The 24,743-nt window shown below is 42.0% G+C and overlaps 2 protein-coding genes across 3 annotated transcripts in view; one reads left to right on the top strand and one right to left on the bottom strand.

The window, feature by feature from the left end:
* Window positions 1-8,970: 8,970 nt before the first annotated feature.
* On the top strand, window positions 8,971-10,971 carry LOC147882965 (uncharacterized). Its single transcript, XM_087401027.1, has 2 exons — window positions 8,971-10,052; window positions 10,137-10,971. Exons 1-2 carry the CDS (start codon window positions 9,101-9,103, stop codon window positions 10,469-10,471), a joined length of 1,287 nt encoding a protein of 428 aa, XP_087257153.1. The 5' UTR covers window positions 8,971-9,100; the 3' UTR covers window positions 10,472-10,971.
* A 3,310-nt stretch (window positions 10,972-14,281) lies between these two features.
* LOC147882963 (amino-acid permease BAT1-like) overlaps window positions 14,282-24,743 on the bottom strand; it is a 70,040-nt gene continuing 59,578 nt past the window's right edge. For both annotated transcript variants that reach the window (XM_087400589.1, XM_087400590.1), the window contains 3 exons: window positions 20,360-20,665; window positions 15,221-15,403; window positions 14,282-15,096 (listed from right to left, as the gene is read on the bottom strand). In XM_087400589.1, the coding sequence (XP_087256715.1) occupies window positions 14,608-15,096; window positions 15,221-15,403; window positions 20,360-20,665 (978 nt within the window). In that variant the 3' untranslated portion in view covers window positions 14,282-14,607. The remainder of the gene's footprint in view (window positions 15,097-15,220; window positions 15,404-20,359; window positions 20,666-24,743) is intronic.

Below are 24,743 nucleotides of genomic sequence, written 5' to 3'. Positions count from 1 at the left end.
GGATGGTGCAATGCATACAACAAAATTTGGATTACTAGAAGCTCCCTACACTACCATTACATGTATGTCTAGGAATTGTATAAGCAATCATCACGGCATACATACAGTTCTACTTGCCACTTTTAGGATGGGCTAAAAAGACCTTGGATGCCTTCATGTCATAAGCAATGGAATGCCTTTGGAAAACACGTAAAGATAAAAAATCTCTCCTCTGCTTAAAATTTGAGCATGTTTGTTCTCCAAAAATGCATGGAGGCCTCAATATTCATTGCCAAGAAAGCTACCATGCTTCTTACTTTTGTAGCCCAAAAGGAACCATGGATGCAAATGTTGGTGGGATACACATGCATTTGGGAATTGGGAGACCACTATGTGGGACTTTATCATAAGTTATTTCCAAGGAAGCATTCATGGCACCCTTTCTCTAAGTGATTGATTGTTGCTGTTTGTGCTTTTGTGATATTTATGCTGGTTGGATGTACATGTGATGTGAGTAACAACATGGCTTTGAAAAGTACACACTGCAGCAAGCTCTTTCCCTCACCCCTTGCTAGAGTAGAACCCCAAAAGGCATACTTTCTCACTTGCAAAGGAGTCAAATATGTGCAAGATGAAGATGTACTCTTGTGTCCTTTTCAATAACCATCAACATTATGCTTTGGGTATGCACTCTTGCCCATTTGGAATATGCTATGTGATTTAATTCAACCCTTCCTTCCCATCCCTCATCTTGAGATACAAAAATTGCTTGGAGAATTGGAAACTTTCCATACTAAATATTGGTTCCCAAGCGATTCTAATTATGAAACTAATAGGCACCAATGCTTATTGAATATTGATTCCCTCGTCATGGGTACAACTTCATACCAATCAGCTGTGAAGGTTAGATAAACCACTTTGATGGTGGACTCAATGCCTACGTCACATATACAAGAATGGTCTTCCTTTGAAGCAAAGGTTTCCATGTGGCTACTAGGTGTCCAATGAGGACAATATTGGCCAAGCGATTTGCACTTGCTCATTGTTTGCATTGTTCTTGTCCTAGAAATACTATTAGCCATCTCTTATAGCACTACTTGCCTACTCGGCATCTCCTTGATGCATTGTCCGCCATTGGTGTCTAGATTTGTTTCCCTTTGCATCATTTTTCCAAGCATTTCTAGCAATTTGGGATATCTCTCTCCTCTCTTGTTGACTATGCCCACTTGGTTTCGTGGGTTTGATTTACTACATTTTGGGCCATTTGACATGACAAACACCATCATATCTCCTCCCCTTCCCCCTAAGATACAGATGCATTTTTCAAGCATTCCTTGCATACATCCCTATTTGATGCCTATGATGTAGGTGAGATTTCTCTACATCCCTTAGAAGTCTTTTTCCACTATTTTCAACTACCCCTTTTAGGTGGTAGTAGCTATACATTCCATTGATTAAATTAGTCATTTCATTCAAAAAAAGAGTGCATGTGTAATCATGATACAAGACATGCACAAAAAGAGCACACTAGCCTCACACAAGACATTAATGGGTATGTTTAAAAAATGTATTGAATCACACCATGCATGTCCGAATAAACGATGCATAGGTCATATTTAAAGAGATTTAAAATACATGAATCCTACGTTGTGGTGCTTCTTAGCTGCTTGCATTGTAAAGACAAAGACCAAGAACCACTCCCTAGACTAGATCCTAAATCTTTATGTATTAAATCAATTCAAATCAATAGGGGGGCTATGAGAGAAAAAAATCAATTAGCCCTTGGGGGCAGATAGGAGGGGAGGGGAGGGATAAATTAGGGGGAGGCATGATTTGCCATGTGTCCCTCCTTCGGCTACTTTTGGAATTCTCTGGTAATCCTCTACACCGCTCTGTTCAATCGATATGAAGAGATGGTGTGCCAACTTTGCTTTAGTTTATGCTTCTCCTCCACCATCCGTGCCCTGCGCTCCACCTCCCAGACCCAACCACAGATCTCAAAGTTTCTGAAAGGTAGCGACTGAGGGGGAGAGGCTTTTGGGTTGTGCAAACAGCATGGAGAGGGATATGCTCAATAGAAGGCATGGAGTGGTACTCTGCTGTGAATTTTGGTTGCAATTCCTGCAAAAGCTTTGTTGCATCTGCATAAGGGGAGGGCGAGATGAGAGGAGGGGTTAGGCGAGAGAACGAAGGGTTGAAGGGAGGAGAGCAACGGATGGCTGAAGGGAGGCAAGAGAAGGGGAGGGATTAGCAACGGAGGGAGGAAGGGGAGGTTGGGGGGGGGGGGGCGCTGAGCGGTAGGAGAGGTGTGAAAAAGTTGAGTGGAGGGAGAGGAGCGCGAGAAGAAGCGAGAGAGGCTGAGAGGTGTGGAGAGTGCAGAACATGCACGAGAGGGAGAGAGGCACGGGGATGTGGGGAGACGCAATGACAACAATGCACAAGGGGGTAGGGTAGGGGCTGAGTGGAAGGCGGCAAGGAGAAGGAAGCAGGGTGGCGAGGGTGAACAGAGGGCGCATAGGTGGAGGGGGAGGGAAGGTTAGTTAGGTTAGTTAAATTAATCAAATTAGGTTAGATTACATTAATTAGATTAGGGCATTAAACTTAGGCTAAAGTGTTAATTAGATTAGCTGTTATTTTTTAAAGTGAATTTTGCAAATGCAAGAAGTTTTGTAGATGCAATGCAATGTCTGAATGCATAGACAATTGAAATACAAATTTACAAACCCTTTGGAACAAATCCCATCAAAATCTGATGCTTCAATGAGTAGATCATGAATTTTGAAGATTAGTAGACCCATTAGATAGAATAGGAAATACATTTAAACCCTTCAATCACAACCAAATCTCCCATAGATGAGCTACAATCTTCCAAGCTTGCCTAAACTTGCTCTGCAAGAGGTTCATAATGCTAAGGAGGGAGGGGAAAAGAACACAAGGGCAATAAGTAGGAAGACTGTGCATGGGATTGAGAGGTCATTGGTAGATGCTTAAATAAAGGAGGAAGAATCTACATCGGATTGAGAGAGGGAGAGGGCATTGGTAGATGCTTAAACAAAGGAGCTTCTCACCCCCATGAGAAGGGGAAAGAACAAGGGTATAAGGGGCCAGAACTAAGTGAAGGAGTGGTCCCTATTTGTTGAAACACTATATTTGTCAACCTATGTCCATAACTTACTAGGCTATTTGAATATGAAATTTTGATATGTTTGAATGTGGCCTCTCTCTCTCTCTCTCTCTCTCTCTCTCTCTCTCTCTCTCTCTCTCTCTCTCTCACATGCATGCACGCACACACACACACACACACACACATGAAGACGATTCTCACATGCACTGAGGATCGCATTTGGGCATGCGGGTTTCATCCCATCAGCTAAGGATTGAGACAAGGACTATGCACACTGGGAGTGATTGAGATAGAGGAGCACTTTCTCTCCACCTGCCCAGCCTACTACGAGATCCGAGGACGATACCATTGTCTCTATCAAGATGGGAGTGGGTTCGGCCCATTGTCACGATTGATTCGCTTCCATGATGACCAAGTCTGCATTGGGCTCTATCTTCTTGAGAAGCATCGACATAGGGAGACCCTGCTATGATAGATCAGAGAGCAGTAGGAGGTGACTAGACCTCAGGACACAAAGGCTGACCAGACACAACGGCATGTCATAGATTTCTATGCATTTGAGTTAGCTCTAGAACATAATGGGGTGGAGGAGGAGGAGCTAGCTGATGTGCGGGCAGTATGGATTGTCGAGAGAGGATTATAGAGGCCACCGGTGACATGGAGAGAGACCACATCACACTTGAGGTTCAACCTGTCACATCTTTCCTCAGAGGAGATCACCCAAGATGAGGGGTCACTCTGAACATAGCTCGTCGTGTTCCTCATCAAGGAGACCAGGTTCCCCTCCACCACCACAGCATGAGATAGCTAGACAGGATGTAGATCCGACACATTTTTGTCGCTCATAGACGAGCCACAACAATGCTGGGTTTCGGATTCTGAGTACCATTTACAGTTCCATCTCTCACCCTACTTCCGATAGTACATGATAAGATATGACATGTTTTGTACTTGATTTTGCTTTAGCTATTGAGCCCTTTATTTCAGTATAGTATGCAGCAAGGGCCTTAGCGTGCCCTTTGCTCTAGCCCTTTGTGGCTTGTATGATTCTTTCCCTTTTGGTTCCGCACTTTGTCCCATAGGATCGCAAGGCCTCCGGTGGACGTTAATTTTTCTTTCTTTCTTTCCTCTCCCTCTCTCTCTCTCTCTCTCTCTCTCTCTTAAATTGGATGGTGAATATAGATGGTTGGATATGATTGAATTGACATAAGAGAAATTGGGAAGAGATGCATGATTACTATTATGTAAACATTTAGTAAAATAGATTTGGATTGCAAACTCTCGGATAGAAATAAGAGCAATGTGAGTTGAAAGAGGACTTGGTTAGAATAGGATTCAATCCTATACTACTTTGGTATTCAAGAAATTAGCCTACAAGTTTCTAGCACAAGGCATTTGAATAATATTTATAGTCGATGCACTTTGAACAAAAGTAAGAGAGGCCCAATGTGAAGCCTCCACCAAACCCAAGCAAATTCCCTAAAGGTTGTCAACCAAGCTCCCTCTACCAAGTCAAGATGCTAGAACATACATTAAATTCATATTGGAAGGGGCAAGCTAAGAAAAGTTATTGTGCCACAACTATTCACATGTGCCATCACTACATGTATTCAAGAAAAGTTTAGAGATACAAGACTACTACAAAGTCTCCAAGATGATGGTATCACCATAAGACAGTGACATTCTTTCATAAGATATTCCTCCTTGGGTTTGCTTGAGTTTTTCCTAGAAATAGAATATCAATGTTAGTATTAACATTGTAGAGGGCTTGTAATTTTTGATGCAGCCTCCTAGTCCATAATGCAAAATGCAATGGGAATGCAATTGTGGAAGCAATGTACTTCTTGGACCAGGTTTCTTGAGATGGTCAAGACTTGGGAGCTAATTGCTACATTGAATGGCAATATAAATGTAGCTCAAGAAATTGCTATTGCTAAGTTCAAGTCCCACTTCTTTTCTTTGTGCACATAGAGATAGCATAGAAATAGATATTGAAAAATGCATAGTAGAGTAGAATAGTATAGCATATTCCTCCAAAAATGGAAAAAACCTCACACAAAAGGTGTGGTTAGTGTGCCACCATTTAGCAGCAGATAGGATACTGCCTAGATTTACACCCTTGGCACCTCAAAACTATATTCTACCTCCTCTTGGCATATCCAAAAATCTATCAGCCTATGTGTTCTTATGGGCTTCAATTGGATTCTCATATACAACTTCATTAGATCTCCTTATTACTTTGTATTGTAGCCAATGGTGGGGTACTATTCTTGTATCAATCCTAGACCTCCTTGTTGCTCCTATCTGTGACCAATGTCAAGTACTACGAACCTTGATCCCTAGCCTACCTATTGATCAAATTTGCAATTGATTGTTGTGAGGCATACAGTGAATAGTCTACTACCCCATAAAAGGTCCTATTTATAAAGCTTGGAGCCCTTTGAGCTGGCTGACAGGCCATAGACTAGCTAACCAATCTGTTAGCCAACCTATGATTAGGTCTACCTATTCCAATCATGCTATGGTTAATCAACTTGCATAGATGCCTATATATGGACTTTGTTTGGAAGCCTATTGCTAGGACCTGCTCGCGGCGGCCATTTGCCAATTGTTTGACTTGTACATGACCATCTACAATATTATGCACTTACAACGACATCATGTTGTACAAATTGATTATTACTATGTGGTTTGAGTGGAACCTAAACTTATTTTATAGACTCATTTGGCCATGTGGCAATCCCCATTGGCCCACCTTCTCCATCTATCTACTGCCCTTCCTACAACTCTATATCAATTCTAGCCACCTTTCCATGTTGTTTTGTGAGGTACAAACCTTTGATTGGACCAATACTATATACCTTGTAACCATACAGGTTCGATACTAATTAGTTATCGTTTATAGGTCCTATTGTAGCACCTAAGCATGTTGTATACATGGAAGACTTCCTTTACTTTTTGATACGGCAATGTGGCTTCTCTCTGATCCATCATAAAGGGCTAAGGTAGGGTTGTGGGGTCCTATAGGTCCTATAAGGGGGTGTAGATTAGGCCAACTAGGGGATGGAAGGTAGCTAGCTCGGATCAAATCACGTTAAGGCCATGTATGCCTATAGAAGAGTCGATTAAGGGGCCTATAATGGTACTCAAAAGTCTATAGGTAGGCACACAATGTGGTATAATCCCCAACCAATAGGTCAACCCTTGTTTGGGGCACAGTCAGCTGTTACAAGGGGGTGACAGCAGACTGCTCCTCTATAAGGGGCCCTAGCCTTATAGTTGGTAATGATTGAAGGACTACAATTAGTTGCTAAAACTAGCAAAGAATCTAGTAGAGAGGCACATAGCAGGATGACTTAGTAGCAAATATAGGGCAACATGTGATTTCTTTTGGTACCCTTATGCAACATTTGGCTACAAGTGTGAGGTAAATGTAGGATACTTTCTTTACTGATAATTATCCATGTTTGAGCATCAAATATGTATGAATTGTTGCTATCTATCTACATGCTACATTCTCTAAAGACCAATGGAATACTTGTGAGCACATGTGTCATAATGAGATCTTGAATGTTGTATAATTCTAGAAACATTCTGCTATAGGGGATAGGTTGTAAGAAGCTAGCCTCCATTATTCTAACATTTTATGAAATCCCAAAAACTAAAAACAATGATCGACTTAAGTCATAAGGAATAAGCCCTTTTCTTGAATAGGAGGCGAGTCTTCATCTACTTTGTTATTCTTCTTCTGCAACTCCTCTAATACTCTAGTGGTAGCCTATTCTAAATCTGTCATGACTATGATTTCACAAGATGAGAACCAATGTTTGTGGATTCTGAAAACTATACGGGAATGTTCCCACTGCTCAAAGTTTTAAGCTCTTGAGCAATATTGAAACTTGGTTTTTGTCCTAGCTAAAGCTCTTGCAGTGGCCACTCATCAATGATGTATTCCATAAAACTAACACTTTAGTATTCTCTTGAGCTAGCTGAACCAATATTATTATCATTTTTCGTAGATCTCAACCAATTCCATTTGGGCATCTTAACTTACAGCTAAAAGTTGTCATTGTAGCCCACCATCATCCTTAACTAGGAAGCATACTCACTCTCCTCCAAGATCCATTTCTCCCATCAAAATAGCATTTGCATTGTTTTCTCTCCAATAGACATTGTGGAGATAAGAGCATAAGCTACCTAGCTACATTCATTCCTTCAATGTAGGAAGAGCTAGAAATATAGTCCACAAAATATCTTCTTGGTTGGGTGAGATGAAGGATCTTCTATTGTTCAGGACAAACAATTTGTTGCATATGCATGTCAAGAGCAGAAGCATGGCAGATGTTTGCAATGTATTTGACAACATACCACAATGAAGTGTCATGGAACATTATGATTTTGGGTTCAACCAAGAAGAAAAGGCCACCCTAGCTTTGAAAGTATATGCAAGGGTGCATCAAGAAGGCATCCACTTGGACACATGAACCTTTGTTGTGGCATTTATAGAGAACTATGTTGTTGTGGGGACTATTGATGATAGTAGCAGGGACCAATTACTAAGAAGAGATTAGTGTTGATGACAGCAAAGATTTTGAGAACACAAACCATGATGGTTCTTCAAGCATGGTATTTTTGTGGATGTAGAGTCTCCTTCTAGTTTGGACAGTGACATGGCAGTATCTGCTCAATGTCCTACATGTTAGTGGTGAGGATAGTGTGTATGGATATTGCCCCACAATCATTTGATTCAAAGAGGTGTGCATGTGTTATTTGTGTAGATAGTTATGGAATTGCCCATGGTTTCACAAGTAGGCAATCATCTCACATGTCCCTATTAACCATCCTCATTTTCAACTTTTCATAGTGGTGTGTCATGGTTGTAAACATACTTCAATTGCTTCTAGAAGATGAACACATTCAATAACACTAAAATTGCCGCAACTAATTTGAGTCTTGGAACTTAGAACTTGCCTTTAATGTTTGAAAGAAGCACAATGGAGTCTGTAGGTTTCTTGCAATCAAGATTTGCATTTCTTATTGAGTTTAGGTGTTAATGTAGACTATGCAAATACCGCAACTAATTTGAGTCTTGGAACTTGGAACTTGCCTTGAATGTTTGAAAGAAGCACAATGGAGTCTGTAGGTTTCTTGCAATCAAGAGTTGCATTTCTTATTGACTTTAGGTGTTAATGCAGACTATGCAAATAGGTATTGATTCATATGTAACTCTTTTCTTTCTCCACACACTCAGGACCAACTATGAGGGGCACACTGGCCATGCGGTATGCTGATACGAAGGAGGTGGTCTTCTCAGGTGGTGGTTCTAGAGACCTTGGGCAGTGGTGAGTTTAGATAGAGGAAGGTTTCCCAAAGGAGTGCCTCATGTGTAGATGGATGGGGCACTTAGCTTGTGTGTGGCTCGAATGGGTCCTCCCACCCCCTCAAACAGTGGCTTGATGGTGATCGCCCATACGACCCACATGCAAGGAGGGAGGGAGGGAGGATGAGTGCATGGAGCACCCTGGTGGCCAAACGGATATGGATTGAAAGGCACTGATGTGGGCATGTGGGCTGCATGGAGAGGGCATCTGGGCTACATGGACTCATCTCTGTGAGGCACCGATGATGCGGGCGCATGGACTCATCTCGGTCAGGCACCGATGCGGGCAACTGGGTCAGGCACCGAGGCGCGCATGTGGGCTGGGCTGGGCTCTTGAGGCACCAATGCGCGCAATCTGGGCTGTGCGGAAACAGGCCCCATGGGATTGAGAGTTTTTGGCGGGAACTATTTTGGCGCGTAAAAGAAATACAGAGACACACACACTCTCTCTGTTTCTTCTTCTTCTTCTTCTTTTTGTGCTTCTTCTCATCTCTCAACTTCTGAGTTTTGTTCCAGCTCAATCGCATTGCCTTCGCCGTTTCTTCGCTCCTCTTTTCTCCTTGCCTTCCCCTCTGTCCATTCCTCACGCGTTTAGCCGGCTTTCCTTCATTTGAAGAATGCCAGGCCCTCGAACTATCCTTGCACCTTCCAAAATGCTCCTCAAGGTTTCCAGGAAACTTAAGAAGTCCATATGTCTAGCTCCTCTTCCCGTATCTCAGTACGTCAAGCCTCCAGAGGTCTTCCACAGAAAAGTGCGCGTGATTTGCACCGATCCTGATGCAACTGAGTCTTCCAGTGACGATGAGGAAAGACTTGCTCGGAAAAGACTTGTGCATGAGATATGTCTGCCTACTGCAGAATCATCATGTGGGGGGTCTGAAAGCGAAGAGAGTAGGGAAGATCCCAGTTATCTCGGTGCTATCCCGACCACAATTCTCGGACAAGTAGTTCCCTCGGTGTCAACCATTCTGAGTCCTGTCTCAAGTCGTCTTAGGAGAATCACAGGAAGGAAGAAGAGCCCACAGCTCGCTCCTGCTGACAGGTGGGTTATGGATCGGGGACTCGGTTGCAAGACGAGTTCGAACCTCTGCAAGAAGTCCCGTATGACGAAAAGCATGTCTCGTCACTGCAGCGGTGTTCGCGAGCGACGAAGTAATGAATGGGCGGCAGAGATTTGTGATTCAATCAATGGCAGGACAGTTTGGCTTAGCAAGGACACACACAAGCAGAATCACAGGGCTCGACGACGCGCACATAAGAATTCTTGCAGCACCCGATTTGAAAGTGGCGAAACGAAGCCCTCGACGTTTCATCGGTCATCATCAGCAGCTGGAGAAGGGGATAGCAAGCCCGTTCGGGAGTCGTCGGGCTTGTCTGAAGTTTGCAGCCTCGATGCTAAGTGTGCTCACCGTGAGACTGACGAAGAAGTCGGTTCAGCTAATGAGGACTCGATTGTGAATGGACTCCGAAATTGGTCATTCTTTTCATGCTTCGATGTTGATTCTCCTTCCTCGGTTCTGGAGATCGGTCTACCGGACTCTTGCGATTCTCCCATTCTGCCCACATCAGGTAATCTCCACATTCAGTCCAGAATAAATGCTAATCCTTTATAACATAAGCAAGGCGTTGCTAAATTTGTAAGCGCCCTTGCAGTCAACTGCGACGAGAGCACTTCAAACTTCTCTCAGGCATTGCAAAATGTGGATGCGGATGGGGAAGTCACGGCCTCCACTTCTTCTGCTCTTCAGGGATCCTTCCAAACAGCTAGTAATTGCTGTGGAGGGGGCTCTACGACTGTTACAGACGATTTTCCTCTGTTTTCCTCGGAGTTCGGACAGCTCCTAGATCCTGAAAGCTGTGAGATTACAAGAGCTTTCTCTTGGGACTCTTTTGACCTGCTCGAAGATGATACCTTTCCTGACATTAATTTCGAGTTGGACTCAGAGGCTTTGACATGGATAAATGCTCCAGAGATTTGTAGGATCTGAGCTCAAACGTGGATGGTTTTGCCTGCTGTTACTTGTTCCTCCACCTCGCCTCAACTCTCGGTTTCATGCCTTGTAAACAGCCCCTGTAGGCTGTTGCTTGCAGCTCGGATGCTTTCAAATTCGAGCGTAGATATTGTTTTCTAGCTGGAAATCGAGACTTCTAATTCGTATGCTCAAGAAATTTATCAGCAACGGAGGCTGGTGCCGATGCTTTATTCTCACGCTTTCTACGGCTCCATTATTTGTAACATGATCGCCCCCTGAAATATACGGAGCAGCAAAGTGTTGTGTATTTCTGCATGCGATGTGGTCTGGGGTCTGCCTGGACCTTCGAATTTTGTTTGTCACATCTTCTCATGTAAGGTGTTTTCAATTCTCTAAGGTCGAAGGACGCGTGAAGGAGTGCATCCTTGGTTGGACCAAAGAAACTGACCGGAATGTCTATTAGGACAGTTTATTAGTTGTACTATGCTCCAGCCTTCCTGGTCAGAATTGTATGTAAAGAGGAATGAAAACTTTTAGAACCTATGCAATCCACGCCTTGAAATTACATTTAGCAAGGATAATTACTTTAAGGCTTGCTAGTCTCGTCAAAGCATGGAAGCACTCCACCGAAAAGCTTTCTCATTGTATACATTAAAATTGTCTGAAAGGAAGGTACAGGTTACAAGTTTTTTGAGTTTTCTCATTGTATACCTTAAAATTGTCTGAAGGGAAGGTACAGGCCGCTATGTGATTCCTTTGTTTCTGTGGATACGAAGTTAGTACGATTCTTTTTAAGCGTTGTAACGTAACGTGCAGAATTTTGTTGACCATGGCCTTAGAATGCTGCTCCTCTGAGCTGTGTGCTTGTTAGAGCATGAAAGCAGATCGACAGGGAGGACAAAAGAAGACCCAAGTACTAAGCTTTAGATTTTTTCATGGTTTGCGTTTTTGATGTTGTTGGACTCTCTTTGCTAAGTCACCCTTCTACCATTTTGCTGTAACTGTAGTGTATCTAGTTTCGAGTTCTATGGTATACAACGTTATCGAAGTCAGACTCTTTGTAATGGCTCTCATCTAGTACTTCCATTAGTTTGTCTATCTATATTTTGCATCCATCTATCCCAAAGGCCCTTAACTGCAATCGATTATTGCAGATCAGCTAAGTTTGTGGATTGGATTATAGCATTTGTCGAGTAAACAACAGTTCAAGAAATGATACTAGTAAATTTGAATGTCCACCCGGCTTCTACGCGAGTAGTATTCTTCTGAATACTTGAATGTCCATGTGAAGGTGAGACCTCAAGAAATGATACTAGTAAACTTAAATGTCCATTTGAAGGTGAGACTTTTGAGCTAGTATGTCCCAAGAGCTAGTATTCTAATGAGCTAGTTAGATGAACAAATGGCCATATTCTTGAGCGTTGCTTATTGAAGTGTTGTGTGATTCTCAATAACAAAATTTCTCCATTGGGGTTATATGCATCATCCAAAAGGAAACAACTATAAGAAAATAATATATTGTGAAAAGTAAAGAGAATAAAGTTAATAGGATTACATAAAAGCTTACATGGTTTGATAAGAAAATAATATATTGTGAAAAGTAAAGAGAATAAAGTTAATAGGATTACATAAAAGCTTGCATGGTTTAAAGTAGATAGAAGTTGGAATTGGCAAAAAAGAAGATATTTTTTCAATGAAATCCACTTTACTATCAATTTTATATGATAGCATCACAAAAAAGATGTGTTTGCATTAGGGACATACATAGCATTCTAGGGAGATGCAAAGCACAATCATAAGTCCACAAATATGTGGATATCCACGCATAAGATTATGAGCTAACAAATCAAGTGCTTGAGAATCTGAATTTGGCAAAGGGAGACAAGCCACCTACCATTGACAGCATTATAAAAGTTAAATTCAAATGATTAGCATATCTAAAGTCTTTTAAGAAAACTATGTTATATGATGTTAGTTTAGGGATCCAATACATGTTAAAACCGAAGCAATCACACATTGAAGTGGTGGTAAATAACACAAATAGAATGATTGAACAAAAATACGTAAGAGTTCAACAAGTGTTGAGAGTTTGATCTAAAAGAAGAATAGCAGAGTATGGTTTTGGTATAGGGATCTTGAAGGCTCAATAAGATTGGTCTTTCAAAGTTTGAGTGGAAAAAACAATTGTTATGGGCAAGTGTCTGAAATTGGAGAGCTATCAAAATTTGTTGTAATGCCTCACTCAAAAGTGAGGCAGTCTTATATTTCCTTTTGCTTTTAGGTAATATACTCTTTCTCCACAAAAAAAAAGGCATGTATTTTTCCTTAAAGACACGAAGCAACTCCTTAGGTATGCCTATAGAGTGTTTATTGCAAAAGAAGAATATAGAACTATTATAATATGCATGTGAAGCATTTTGGGTTCCACTACCTTTGTGAGAACATGGCATAGAGCTTTGATGGTGGATTCTTCCTGTCCATTTCCCTGGAGGAGGCTTCCTTATTTTGGTCCTTATAATTTGATCAAAGCAAAAAACTTTTTATAGATGTTGCTATTAGGCACAAGGTTTCCAAATAATATGTGAATGCTGACATGTAACACAATAAGTGTGGCTAAGAAGCATTACAAATTTTAAGAGACATAGCCCAAGTTTTAGCTTTGTTCACATAATTGGGTTTCTATCACATCTCAATGAGGCAAGGCATTCTAGTTCTCGCGCCTTTAGGCCAAAGAAAAATGATGCAAATAAGGGAACAGAGGATGGGGAACACACACAAAACGAACAATGGTAAGAAAGAACATGGGAAGGAGGGGAGATGATAGATGTTGCTATTAGGCACAAGGTTTCCAAATAATATGTGAATGCCGCATCATGCTACATGTAACACAATATGTGTGGCTAAGAAGCATTACAAATTTTAAGAGAGATAGCCCAAGTTTTAGCTTTGTTCACATAATATGGGTTTCTATCACATCTCAATGAGGCAAGCATTCTAGTTCTCAAGCCTTTAGGCCAAAGAAAAATGATGCAAATAAGCGAACAAGGGAACAGAGGATGAGGAACACACACAGAACGAAAAATGGTAAGAAAGAACATGGGAAGGAGGGGAGAATGGTAACAAGGACAAGATTGCACCTAGAGTCATTTGACTTCAAGAGAGCTATGAATGTAAGATTCAACTTGCTTAGGAGTTGTATGGAGACTAAATAAAGGCTGCCGTTTATACAAAGAAACATTTTTTTTCATTATTTATGAGTATAAGATTGCATGAATAATGATGATAAGATTAGCCTACCATTTGGGTTCATATGATATGGGGAAAAAATTTGGTCCTCATGCCTCATATGCCTAGCATTCAAAGCTAGGTCACTACACAATCTACATTCAGCATACTTATGGTAGGAAAAGTACGAATATAAAGTACATTATCAGTAATATGAAAAGCAGTGAAAATTACCCCTTCAAGATCAATAAAGGACACATACAATGATATGATTATCGTATGTATGTTGCCTATGTTCTCTTTAAAAGAAATGCCATATTTCAGTATTTCATCTTGAACGAATAGAGTATCTTAAGCCGTGCCATTGTTTTCTTTTTTGTTAAAAAAAATAATGAATGATTTCTCTATTTGAAATTACACTGTAGCAATCTTGAAATCTACTTTGCATTCTGTAGCATTTTAAAAATAAAAATAGCATATATTGTAGGATTTTGGAGAGCAAGCATTAATTATTATAGCTTATAAGCACACAACAGTGCATGCCAGGCTTCAAGGAAGATTCGCATCACTTGAAATTAGAATGACAAAGAATGTGTGTGACGATACATAACATGGACCTTTCTTTTTCTGAAGTGTCCCTCTAGGCAAGCTTGGAAATGCATTTTCCAGACACCAATCCGAAATTGCAGGGTTTGCATCTTTCTGTTTGATACTTGTATCCAGGTGAAAAGGATAGTGCACACGAGTACAGGAATGTGAAATCAGTGAAACCAGGCAGACCAGTATGGTCATGACTGTAAAGAAAGGAAGTGATTGCCCTCAATTTGGCAGGTGCGTGCCCAAATCAGCAGCAATCATTGGACAAACAACAGATGTTCACAAATATAATTATTCAGAAAGCCTTGGAGTAACAAAGGCAATGGAAATTACAATTTAGATGGGCTATCAATGTTTCTCACGGGTCCCTTGAACCAGTTTCTAGCATCAATAACCCACCATAGCATAATCAGTGAGAGGACCAACCCCAATGCAATAGGTGCATAGTTGAAAGTATTCATCTGAAGTGGATACTGTGTAGGAAGAAGGAATACTACACAGGTATAACAAATCCACAGAAATGCAACCAGGCAGATAAAACGGCTGTAACTGCCAAGGTAAAAAGGACCTGGTTTAAATTTTCTCTGTGGCATGACCATGCGTGCAAAGATAGGTACAGCATATCCACCCACCCACCCTATGGTGCAAATGGAGGTGATCGCAGTGAACACCACATTCACTCCAAGGATAGGAAGGCCTAAAAGACAACAAATGACTGCACAGAGCCACACCGCATTTGCAGGTATCTTACGTTTAGGATGTATCTTTCTCCAAAACCTTGAGCCTGGGATCCCGCCATCACGGGACAGAGCATAAACCTGCAAAATCCATGCGCAGACTTAGCCTTATTAAAGAAAAGGGAAAGGAACATTTGAGCATAACATAAGTCTTCCAAACTTTGTACTGAACATAATTGTTTAACGAAAGAACTTTGAGACTTACAACACGTGCAGCACTTGTCATGATGGAGAGACCACCAAAGAAAAACGATCCCCAAATGACAAAAAGTAGAATGATTGCGCCTGTGGAACTATGGTAGCGTCCATTAAATGCATCATAAAGGATTTGAGCCGGTACAAAGTTTCCAGCAGTCTCATTGCTTGTATCGTATAGATAAGATGGATCCTGAATGACGTAGAACAACCAAGCTTCACATCAGTTCTTCCTCCAATATTATTCTGGGCAAAAGCAGGGTAAACCATAAACATAAGAAGCCAAGTTATCAAGCTGGGCTAGACAGTTGGTGCCATATCAAACCTCTAATGGTTTTAACAGGTATGATACATTGAAAGACTTCAGAACTTTCTCTACTAACAGGTTTGATACATAAGACTTCAGAACAACTATATTTGAAGAGAATTTTATCATATAATTGTTCAACAGGGTTTTCTACACTAACCAGCACTTGCTTTATGTCGATATTTCTGGAAAGAATATAATTTGCAATCATGCTCACTAGAAAATGAGGGGCACTAAGATTGGTGCTTGTTTATCCCTAGAAAAAAGGGTAAAATATCTGACCTAGAACAATCCTGCAACCCTAAATTCCTGAAAAATCATGAATTATTCCTTAATCAAACAAGCATCAGCATATAGAGACTATCTTCAAACATGCATATGTTACTTTTAAGGGTCTCTGTTGGGATCCCTGGCTTCCTTTAAATACCAAAGGGTGAAACCAGGAGATACCTTGGGAGCCAGGTTGGCATTGATATTTGAGTAGAGAAACAAATGGCCCTGGTCCTAGAGAGTGTGACTTCTGTGGCGCCTTAAGTGGAAAAGGATTATAGTTGTGAAATGGCTAGAGAAGAGAGAGGCGACCCTAACCAGTGAGGAAGGAGTACACTAGTAGGGGCTCTAGGAGGCTGCCCCTTCAGATAGTTGTAGTAGGATCCATGAGAGTGATTTTAGTCATCCTAGGTATGGCAATTAGAACAGACAAGGCGGATGCTCTACTTATGTTACACCACTAGCATTGAGAGACCCTGATTGTTCAAGGTCTCATGCCAAGCTTAGAGCCCTGAAAGTTCTTGTTTCAACAAGGGTTTCTCAGAAAGACCCCATAGACAAGAGGACATTGGCAGCCATCACAAAGCTGGATTTTCACCGATGTTCCATTACTTGGTAGGAGTTCTTCCTTGATGAGGAGTCTGATAAGGGTTTGGCAACCCTTGTCAATGGGCTCATTTGCACCAGCACTCGGTACAAGAGGAGACAGAGCATTAGTCTCTTATTAGGTACCTAGAGGCCTAGGATCAATAGGGTCTCAAGCTTAGACACATATCAACTGGGCACACTGGAATGGTGGAATAGCTACATGTATGGACTCATGATTTTAGCAATTTGGTAGGGGATGGACATGGTTTCAATTGCATAACCTCCACCCACTTTAGAGGAGCAAGGATTAGAGAGATGATGTTGAGTTTGATGCCAGGTGGACTGCATATCTTGAGCTGGCTCACAAGGACCCCAACTTTGAGGATGATTTTCTCATACTTCTAGAGTCCATTGGAGAGTTTAGCACACCACAAGCAACCCTAAGAGAGGCATAATTGAAGCCCGTGGCTTGATTGGAAAAGTATGGGATAGGAGCACCTACTTTGAGCACGGTTGCTATGAGAATCCTCTCGCAAGATGAGCAAAAATGAAGTGTGCCCTCCATGATTCACTCCAAGAAACAAAATAGACTTTCAACTATATCACTCAAGAGACTGGTTATTATGCGCATGTGAATCGATGGCTTCGCTGGAGGCCAAGAGCACATGGTTCATACAAGGTAAAACCTATGTCAAGTAATGTGACTCCCCATTTCTAAGTCCCTACTCCCTCCTCATGATTTAGTGACATTGTAAATTTAATATGCAACGTGCTTCTACTAGAAATAAAATAGAATCAAATTCCTCTCCTTGAGCCAACCCAAGCTCCTTCTTTGACCTCGAGTTAGCAAGCATGAACTCTTTATGGTAACCTCGCCCCCTTCCCTCCCCCCCTTCCAATCTACCTCCATGCCATAGGATTCTCCCTCCTCCTCCCAACCCCGCATCAATCTCTCTCCCATTCTCAACTAGAAGGAGAAGATACAATAGTTTTAAACCTTCATTGTAATTTCATATAAATTCACAAATATTTGACACAATGCTCAAAGATTCAAACTACGTATACATTGTGCTATCTTTTTTGGCCTTTAAGTAGTGCTCTTAACATTATAATCTGGGGGATCCCCCGTAGCCCCATCATTGCCATCGATAATGTGACCACCTTCATGGCTTCCACCCTTTGAGTCTCGAAGCATGGGATGAGGGCACAAGACACTCAAGCTACCCTTGTAGCACTATGCATGTAGATAGTTCTTCGGAACCACCCCTAGATCCATTTGGATGAGGACCTCACACCTTTACAAGTAGAGGAGAGGCACACCCTCCTAAAGTACCTAGATGTTGCCCGCAAGGGAAGTGGACAATGGTTTGAGATGGGCAGCTTCGGACTACGTACTTAATACATCACATATGGATTGAGTTCTATGGCCTTGATCTTGGCAAAGTTTTTGAAGCAGTTTGCACTGGTTTTGCCCACACCTAGACACTATCACTCCCATTCAAAAGGCAGGGGGTCCCACAAGCCTTGGAAACCACATGATCATTATGATTGAGCATGTCATGTCCAAGTTCTATGCATCAGTGCTCGACACATAGGTCAATAAACTAGCAAAGCTCCAAGGACTCCGCTAACGGACATGCAAGCTTCCGTCTTGATCATGCGACTCTAGATCACATCCTCACACTTTGAGGTGTCATTGAGGAGGCTAGAGCATGGAGACAAAGGGTTTATTGCTGCTTTGTGGATTTCCGTAAGGCTGTGATACAGTACCAAGAGCTTGCCTCATTAGACACTTGCACGTTCTACTGTACAATCAGAAGATCATTTGGGCAATGACTGCACTCTATAAGAGGGTCTCAAGCAGAGTTTGGATGGCTACAGGGTGGACAGAGAAGATCAATAGCACAAGGGGGTCAAACAGGGTCATCCACTATCACCAACTCTATTTGGCCTCTACATCGATAAGCTTGGGGCCTTCATCAAGACACTAGGAGGAGCAAGCTCCTTTCTCACAGGCTCCTTTATCTAGATTCTCCTCTATGTAGATGATGTGGTCTTACTCTTCTCTTTAGAAGTTGAGTGCCTTCTCGATACCTTCTGCAAGATACGTGATCTAAAGGTCAACCTCAGTAAAACCAAGGTGATGATATTCAACACATCTCGGGCAGCCATGAACAAAAATAGTTTACCTTGGACAGATTACCCAATGGAGTCATCACATCCTATACACATTTGGGAGTTCTTTTCTCAAGCTCGATTTTCACGATGCGACCAGCGATGCAGGCTTGACTGAGCAAGGCACACACTGCACTTGCTAGGCTTAGGCAACAATGCATTCACTCTCATTTCCAGGTTCCCCGAACCAATATCTCTTCTCATTGGTCCGCCCAACAGGCATCTACGGAAGTTCTTGCTGGAAGCCTCATCCATCTGAGGTAGGCTCGAGTGGAAAGACTCGAAGTTCTCTTATTGTCATGCATGATCCGCAATAAGCCATGAATCCCACACTAGATCAGTTTTCATGAGTTTGAGGGTACCCCACTATAGCTTGATGCAACATTCTTCGATTGAGTAGTTATGTGTTTCCCTAACACCTACTATGCAATGAGACTGGATAGCTTGAGGGCATACCTAGAGAGGGCCACATTTGTGGAGATTGAGTCAGAGGCACACTTTTGCTTTCAGATGCCCTATATGTTATGAGTTCTGAGGTCGTCACAATTGTCTTTTCAAGGATGGATTCGGAATATATATATATATATATATTTTTTTTTTAAAGGATGGATTCAGACCCCTCTGCAACCTCGTGTCACCTAGACTAGAGACATTTGGCGGTTTTCATTCAGAGGCCATACGACACAAAGACCAACTGCTCAAGGCACATAGACGAGATCAAGTTGCTCAGTTGAATCCCACCCAGAGTATGATCACTAAGTTCTCCCAATTGGATTGCACGGATCAGCAAGCCCAAGGGAGATGGCATAGCGAAGGCTCAGAGTGAGAGATATGACAGACCCCTTAGCGTGTTGATGCACAGATCACATCTAAGGATCTTCCCTCGATGCTGACCAGACCAGAGGAACGGCCAATAGGTGTGACACTGGCACTTGTCCGACATAGGGCCATGGCTAGGAAACCACAACAAACTCACCCATACCGATCGATGTCGACTCTCTATCATGTGTTTTATGCAGCCACAGCCCCCATACATTACCGCGGCCTCTCTCTACCAAGACGCTCTTATCCATTCTTAGCCACCATGTGGACATGGTTCCTCAGACAGCATCAAAGGCCCACCAGAACGATGCCACATAGCCATTCCCATCTTGTCCATGGGCTCAGATACTTTGTGCTAGTGTTTATGTTTATGTTGAATTTGTATTGGGTGCAAATGCTCACTTAGAGGCCCCACCCATTCAATTCATTGTATCTGGGTTTTTTAGTCTCATAGACACTTCAGTCTTTCGAAGAATTTAATGAACAATTTTCGTTTTTTCTCTCTATCTCACATGCATTGACTCTTGAGGATTGCCATTGGACAGCTGCAGGTCTCGTCCCACTAACTGAGGATTGAGACAGTGAGAGCCATAGACTGACCTAGAACTATAGGCTATGCACACTGTAGGAGGTGAAGATAGAGGAACACTTTGTATGTACATGCCGGGTTACTATGAGATTCGTGGACAATATCGCTGCCTTTTCCAGGACGGATAGGACGGGACCACTTTCTCGGCCCTTTTGCTTTCAGATGCCCTGTGTACTATGAGATGCTTCGAACTTGCTGCATCGTTCAACAGGATTGCCAGGCCTCTTGCCCGTTACACCTATTGAAAGCTTAAACTCTCAACATCCAAAAAAGTGATTTAAAATAAGATCCATCACTTTAACTTACTACGCAGAACTTCTAAATATATAACAAGCACAATAATAAAAGACACATTGAAGCACAACTATTCCCTTGTATTGTAAACCTGACAGATTCACCTGAATGCTGAAAGTGAGAGCCAAAATGTAAGCCCATCCGAAGACAGAAATTATGCCAATGCTGGAAAGAATTGCAATAGGGCCATTCTTATCTGCTCCTTTAGTTTCTTCCGTTAAATGTGCAGCAGCATCATACCCGTAAAGTGAGTATTGACTGACAAGGAAAGAAAGAACCACTGCATATGGCTTGCTATGTATCCCTGTTGTACTAGGTGATAACTGAAATTTTGAAAAGACATATGATGCTGGTTGCGTCGTAGGTGCAACCAATGGAAGTAAAATAACAATGACTGCCCCTCCTATCACCTGCAAAAAAAGAAATTCCGTACATCAGATGTGACCCTTTTTTTTGTTTCAGCATTATAGAAAAATCAGAAGTTAATATTGAACCATTTTGTGCCTGTTTCTTCTTGTATTCTATAATACCCTGTATGATGCCTTGATAGTAAAACAAAACAGACTAAGGAAAACAGAGACATATGTTTTCTTTGAAGATTCTACCCTAATGGACTGTACTAGGTAGCTTCTTCCATCCTTGCATTGGTACATCAAACGTTGTTACTGTGCATGCACAGCACGGTGACAAGCTTGCTCTGCAGCAGAGCAAGTTGATGCAAACCATGAACCTCTATAAATAGTTACAGAGTATGCCGAGACAGTTGCTAATAACCCATCTGTAGCTTCTGTCGACATTAGTGTGTGAACAGTTGGTCCCCTTATAGCAGAGAAAAGTGCAAGGATGAAGAGTGAGGGTACAAGGCCTTGAAAAATGGAAACTCGTTTGACTGGTTGAAATCTAAGCTGGCACAATAGAGTGTGGGAATGCCACATCAGCAAAAGTATGTCCAAAATGGTACACATGCACCGTGCTCATGCAAGCCTGTAGTTGTGCACCTTACACCATAGGGAAAAGAGATATAACAGACGGGGTTTAATTTCAGTGCTAAGATTTATCACTCATTTCCAAGGAAATTCAGAAACATGCATCTTAGGGACTGCGAGAGAGCTGCAGAGACCCAGGAACATTTGACACACCTCCAAAACCTTCGAAAACTCCATGACTATGCAACAAAGCCATGGGACTACAGCAAGAGCTCAAATTTGGAAGCGATTCCTCTTACATACAATCATATAGTGCGACAGTTAAGCCCAACCAAAAAACGACAAGACTAGATGTCAAGCCCTCAAGAAATGTATCTCTTGCGTGTTCTTATTTCATGGGCAAGAGAGCAAAACACATTTCTGTTGCTACAAGGCTTTACATCCTATGGTGGGATACAAACTCATCAACCATGTCTCAATGGGACAGCAAGACTAGTGAATAAAGAGCTGTCTATTCAGAAGCTATGAAGATAAGCCACAACTCTGCCTAGCTGAATGGAACACTTTTCTACAATTATATTACCACATCACTATCGTCATACAAATTTCATTTTCCCACTTATTATAAAGTGAAACCAATGTTGGATTAGTGCGAGACAATTAACCTCTTCAAGGACAAGTCTAAGACCCTTAAGTACTTAAAGAAATACGTTGCCATGGTTGAAAACCAAGCTAGCAAGCACTTTAAGGCTCTTGGATCAGATATAAGGGATAGAATATAAGTCAACAGAATTTCTTGAATTCTGTAAAGAGAAGGGCATTGAAAGGCGGCACTCTACTTCTCATATTCCAACAAAATGGTGTTGTTGAGTGCATGAACTGTACTCTAGGTGAGAAAATCAACAATTCTGTAAAGAGAAAGGCATTGAAAGACAACACTCTATTTCTCATACTCCCCAACAAAATGGTGTTGAATTCATTCAATTCTGTAAAGAGAAAGGCATTGAAAGACAGCACTCTACTTCTGATACTCCCCAACAAAATGGCGTTGCTGAGCACATGAACTGTACTCTAGGAGAGAAAACCAAGAGCATGAAGAAAGCCCATAAACCAAATTACTTGTGGGCTGAAGTAATAGCTAGTATTTTCATTACCAGAGTGCTACAAAAGCCGTACTAAACAAAACTCTCAAGAGGCCTTTACAAGTGTAAGGCCTAGAATAGATCACCTAAGGATATTTGGTCGCATAGCTTATGCTCGTATCCTTGATGCCAACACAAGAAAATTGGATAATAAATCAATTAAAGGTATATTTGTTGGCTATAGTGATGATCACGACGACTAAAGGACTTACAATCCTAAACCATGTAATATCATCACTACCAAGGATGTAATCTTTGATGAAGGAGGAGCTGTTTATACTTCACAACAAGATACCTCTCTATCCTATCAATGAGCACGTGATAGAAAGAGAGATTGAATCACCTAATGTTGCTGGACAACCCTTCATCAGATATGGTGATATTGAATCTGAGTCGAGGAATGTACCAGAGATGATTTTATGAAACCATCAAAGAACATACCTGATAGGCTCAATTTAAGTCATGCATTAATGACGACTATGAAAGATATAGCCAAACCTGAGAGATATTAGGATGCCAAGGACAATCCCAAGTGGCAGAAAGCCATGAAAGAGGACTATGATGGTATCATACAAGAAAAAACTTAGGGAGTTAGAAGATTTATAACCAAGAAAGACTCCCATCGGTAACAGATGGGACTACCAGAGTAGAATGAAGAGTGATGGAAGTGTGGAAAGGTATCTATTGATGAATTAGAGGCCTATGAGGTGAAAAGCATTCATGATATATTAAGCCATGGGCCCATGCTGTATATTGGCATGTGGGCTTACGCCATGGAGTAGTCACTAATCAATATGGAATGTGGATCTTGGCCATAGGCATGGCAAGCTAGTTCGATGCCTCCCTTGTGGAGGGGATTTTTGTGGTATTGGACGCGGAATCTCTATTTGATTAGGATTAGATCCTAGACCTTATCCATGCCCTCTATGTGATCTATAGTGAGCTGGAAGCCCTCTATGGGTGGGTGGTGAGTTCCAAGTGGTGATTCATGTAGTTAGGTTCCTGGTCTCTGTTTAGTGAAGTCAATCACGATTTTAGTGAGTTTTCTTGAGCAATCCAAGACAAGTGACCTCACGATGGCGACTCTATTGATAATGTTTTCGGATCACAACTTGGCTCCTAGGCTTGGATGGAAGCCAAACATCGCAACCACCATCTAGCACTCACTTTTGCATATGGATGCATTTGCAAAATCTGACAAATCAATGAAACTTGCAAGTATCATGGTAGAAAAACTAGGTTATTGGTCGATTTTTTGAGAGGTGGTAGTACTGTTGCTCCCCGCTGCTGCTGGTGGCAGGGGCTAGGTTGAGGCAGAAGGGGCTAGGCAAAGGCAGGAGGAGCTAGCCGGAAGAAGGGAGGAGCTAGGCGAGAGGAGCTAGGTGGGAAAGGGGAGCCAGGCAGGAGAGAGGAGCTAAGCAGATCGGAGGAGCTGTGCGTGTGCTTGTATGTGTGTGTGTGTGTGTGTGTGTGTGTGAATCTTTGCATGCATGCCTCTGTGTGTGTGTGTGCCACACAGTGTGGAGTGTGTGAGTGTGTGTGTGTGTGTGTGTAGAGGTGTGTGTGTGTGAGAGGTACTATGGACTATTTGGACACAGAGATTGCATTCTAGGATGGGACAACAGTTTCCTCAGGCATATGCTTTCTTCAGAATGTCCCTCAACCAATCTCTATATGATAATTATGCTGCGAAGGACCTGGATGCTACTAGCCTTGAAGTGTTTTCTGACTGTTTTTGAGTTCTTCCATTAGGCTCTTTTTTGAAGTCTAATCTCATGTACATTGATCTCATGTTAATAATATAGTTACTGGTTTCACAAAAAAAGTGTGTGTGTGAGAGGTGAGGAAGTATGCCGCTCTGCTGTTCGCCCTCGCCAAGAACTCTGCGCAGCCCCGTCCGTACATCTGTATGGTCGCCGTACGACGTCCGTACGTCAGTACGATTCTGTACGTCAGTACGAAAATCTGCGTTCGCCCTGGTTCTCCTCTGCAAAGCTCCGTATATAGCCCCGTACCTTTTGCGTTGTCCTACCTTTTCCTGCAGGTCTTTCCGTACGTCCGCACATCTGTCTGTCTTTCCGTACAAACCGGTCTTCCTGTGCCTTGTCCGTACCACCGTGTAGTCAGACTTCTTTCCGTACAATCAGTACAGTTTAGCGTTGTCTGTACAGTCCCGTACTTCTTACCGTACAAGTCCCGAGTTCTTGCTCTGGTGCTTTCCCGTACAGTCCTGTGTTTCCGCCAAAATCTTACCTTTCCCTCTGATATCTCCTTACCGAATATACCCTTTTTCTCCTCTCTGTGGGCTTCCTGTGGATATTTCTTTGGGACTGGGTTTTTTTGCTTCCACTACCCTTTTACAGGTACTTCATTCCTGAGTTCCCTTTCTTACAAAGCTATGGCAGAATATTCATATGAAA

The sequence above is a fragment of the Dipteris shenzhenensis genome, chromosome 29 (assembly GCF_047967505.1).
Source record: "Dipteris shenzhenensis isolate YYH24624 ecotype China chromosome 29, Dip_SZ_1.0, whole genome shotgun sequence".
NCBI lineage: Eukaryota > Viridiplantae > Streptophyta > Polypodiopsida > Gleicheniales > Dipteridaceae > Dipteris > Dipteris shenzhenensis.
Note: the sequence above shows the minus strand (reverse complement) of the source record. Positions and strands in the feature narration are given on the sequence as shown.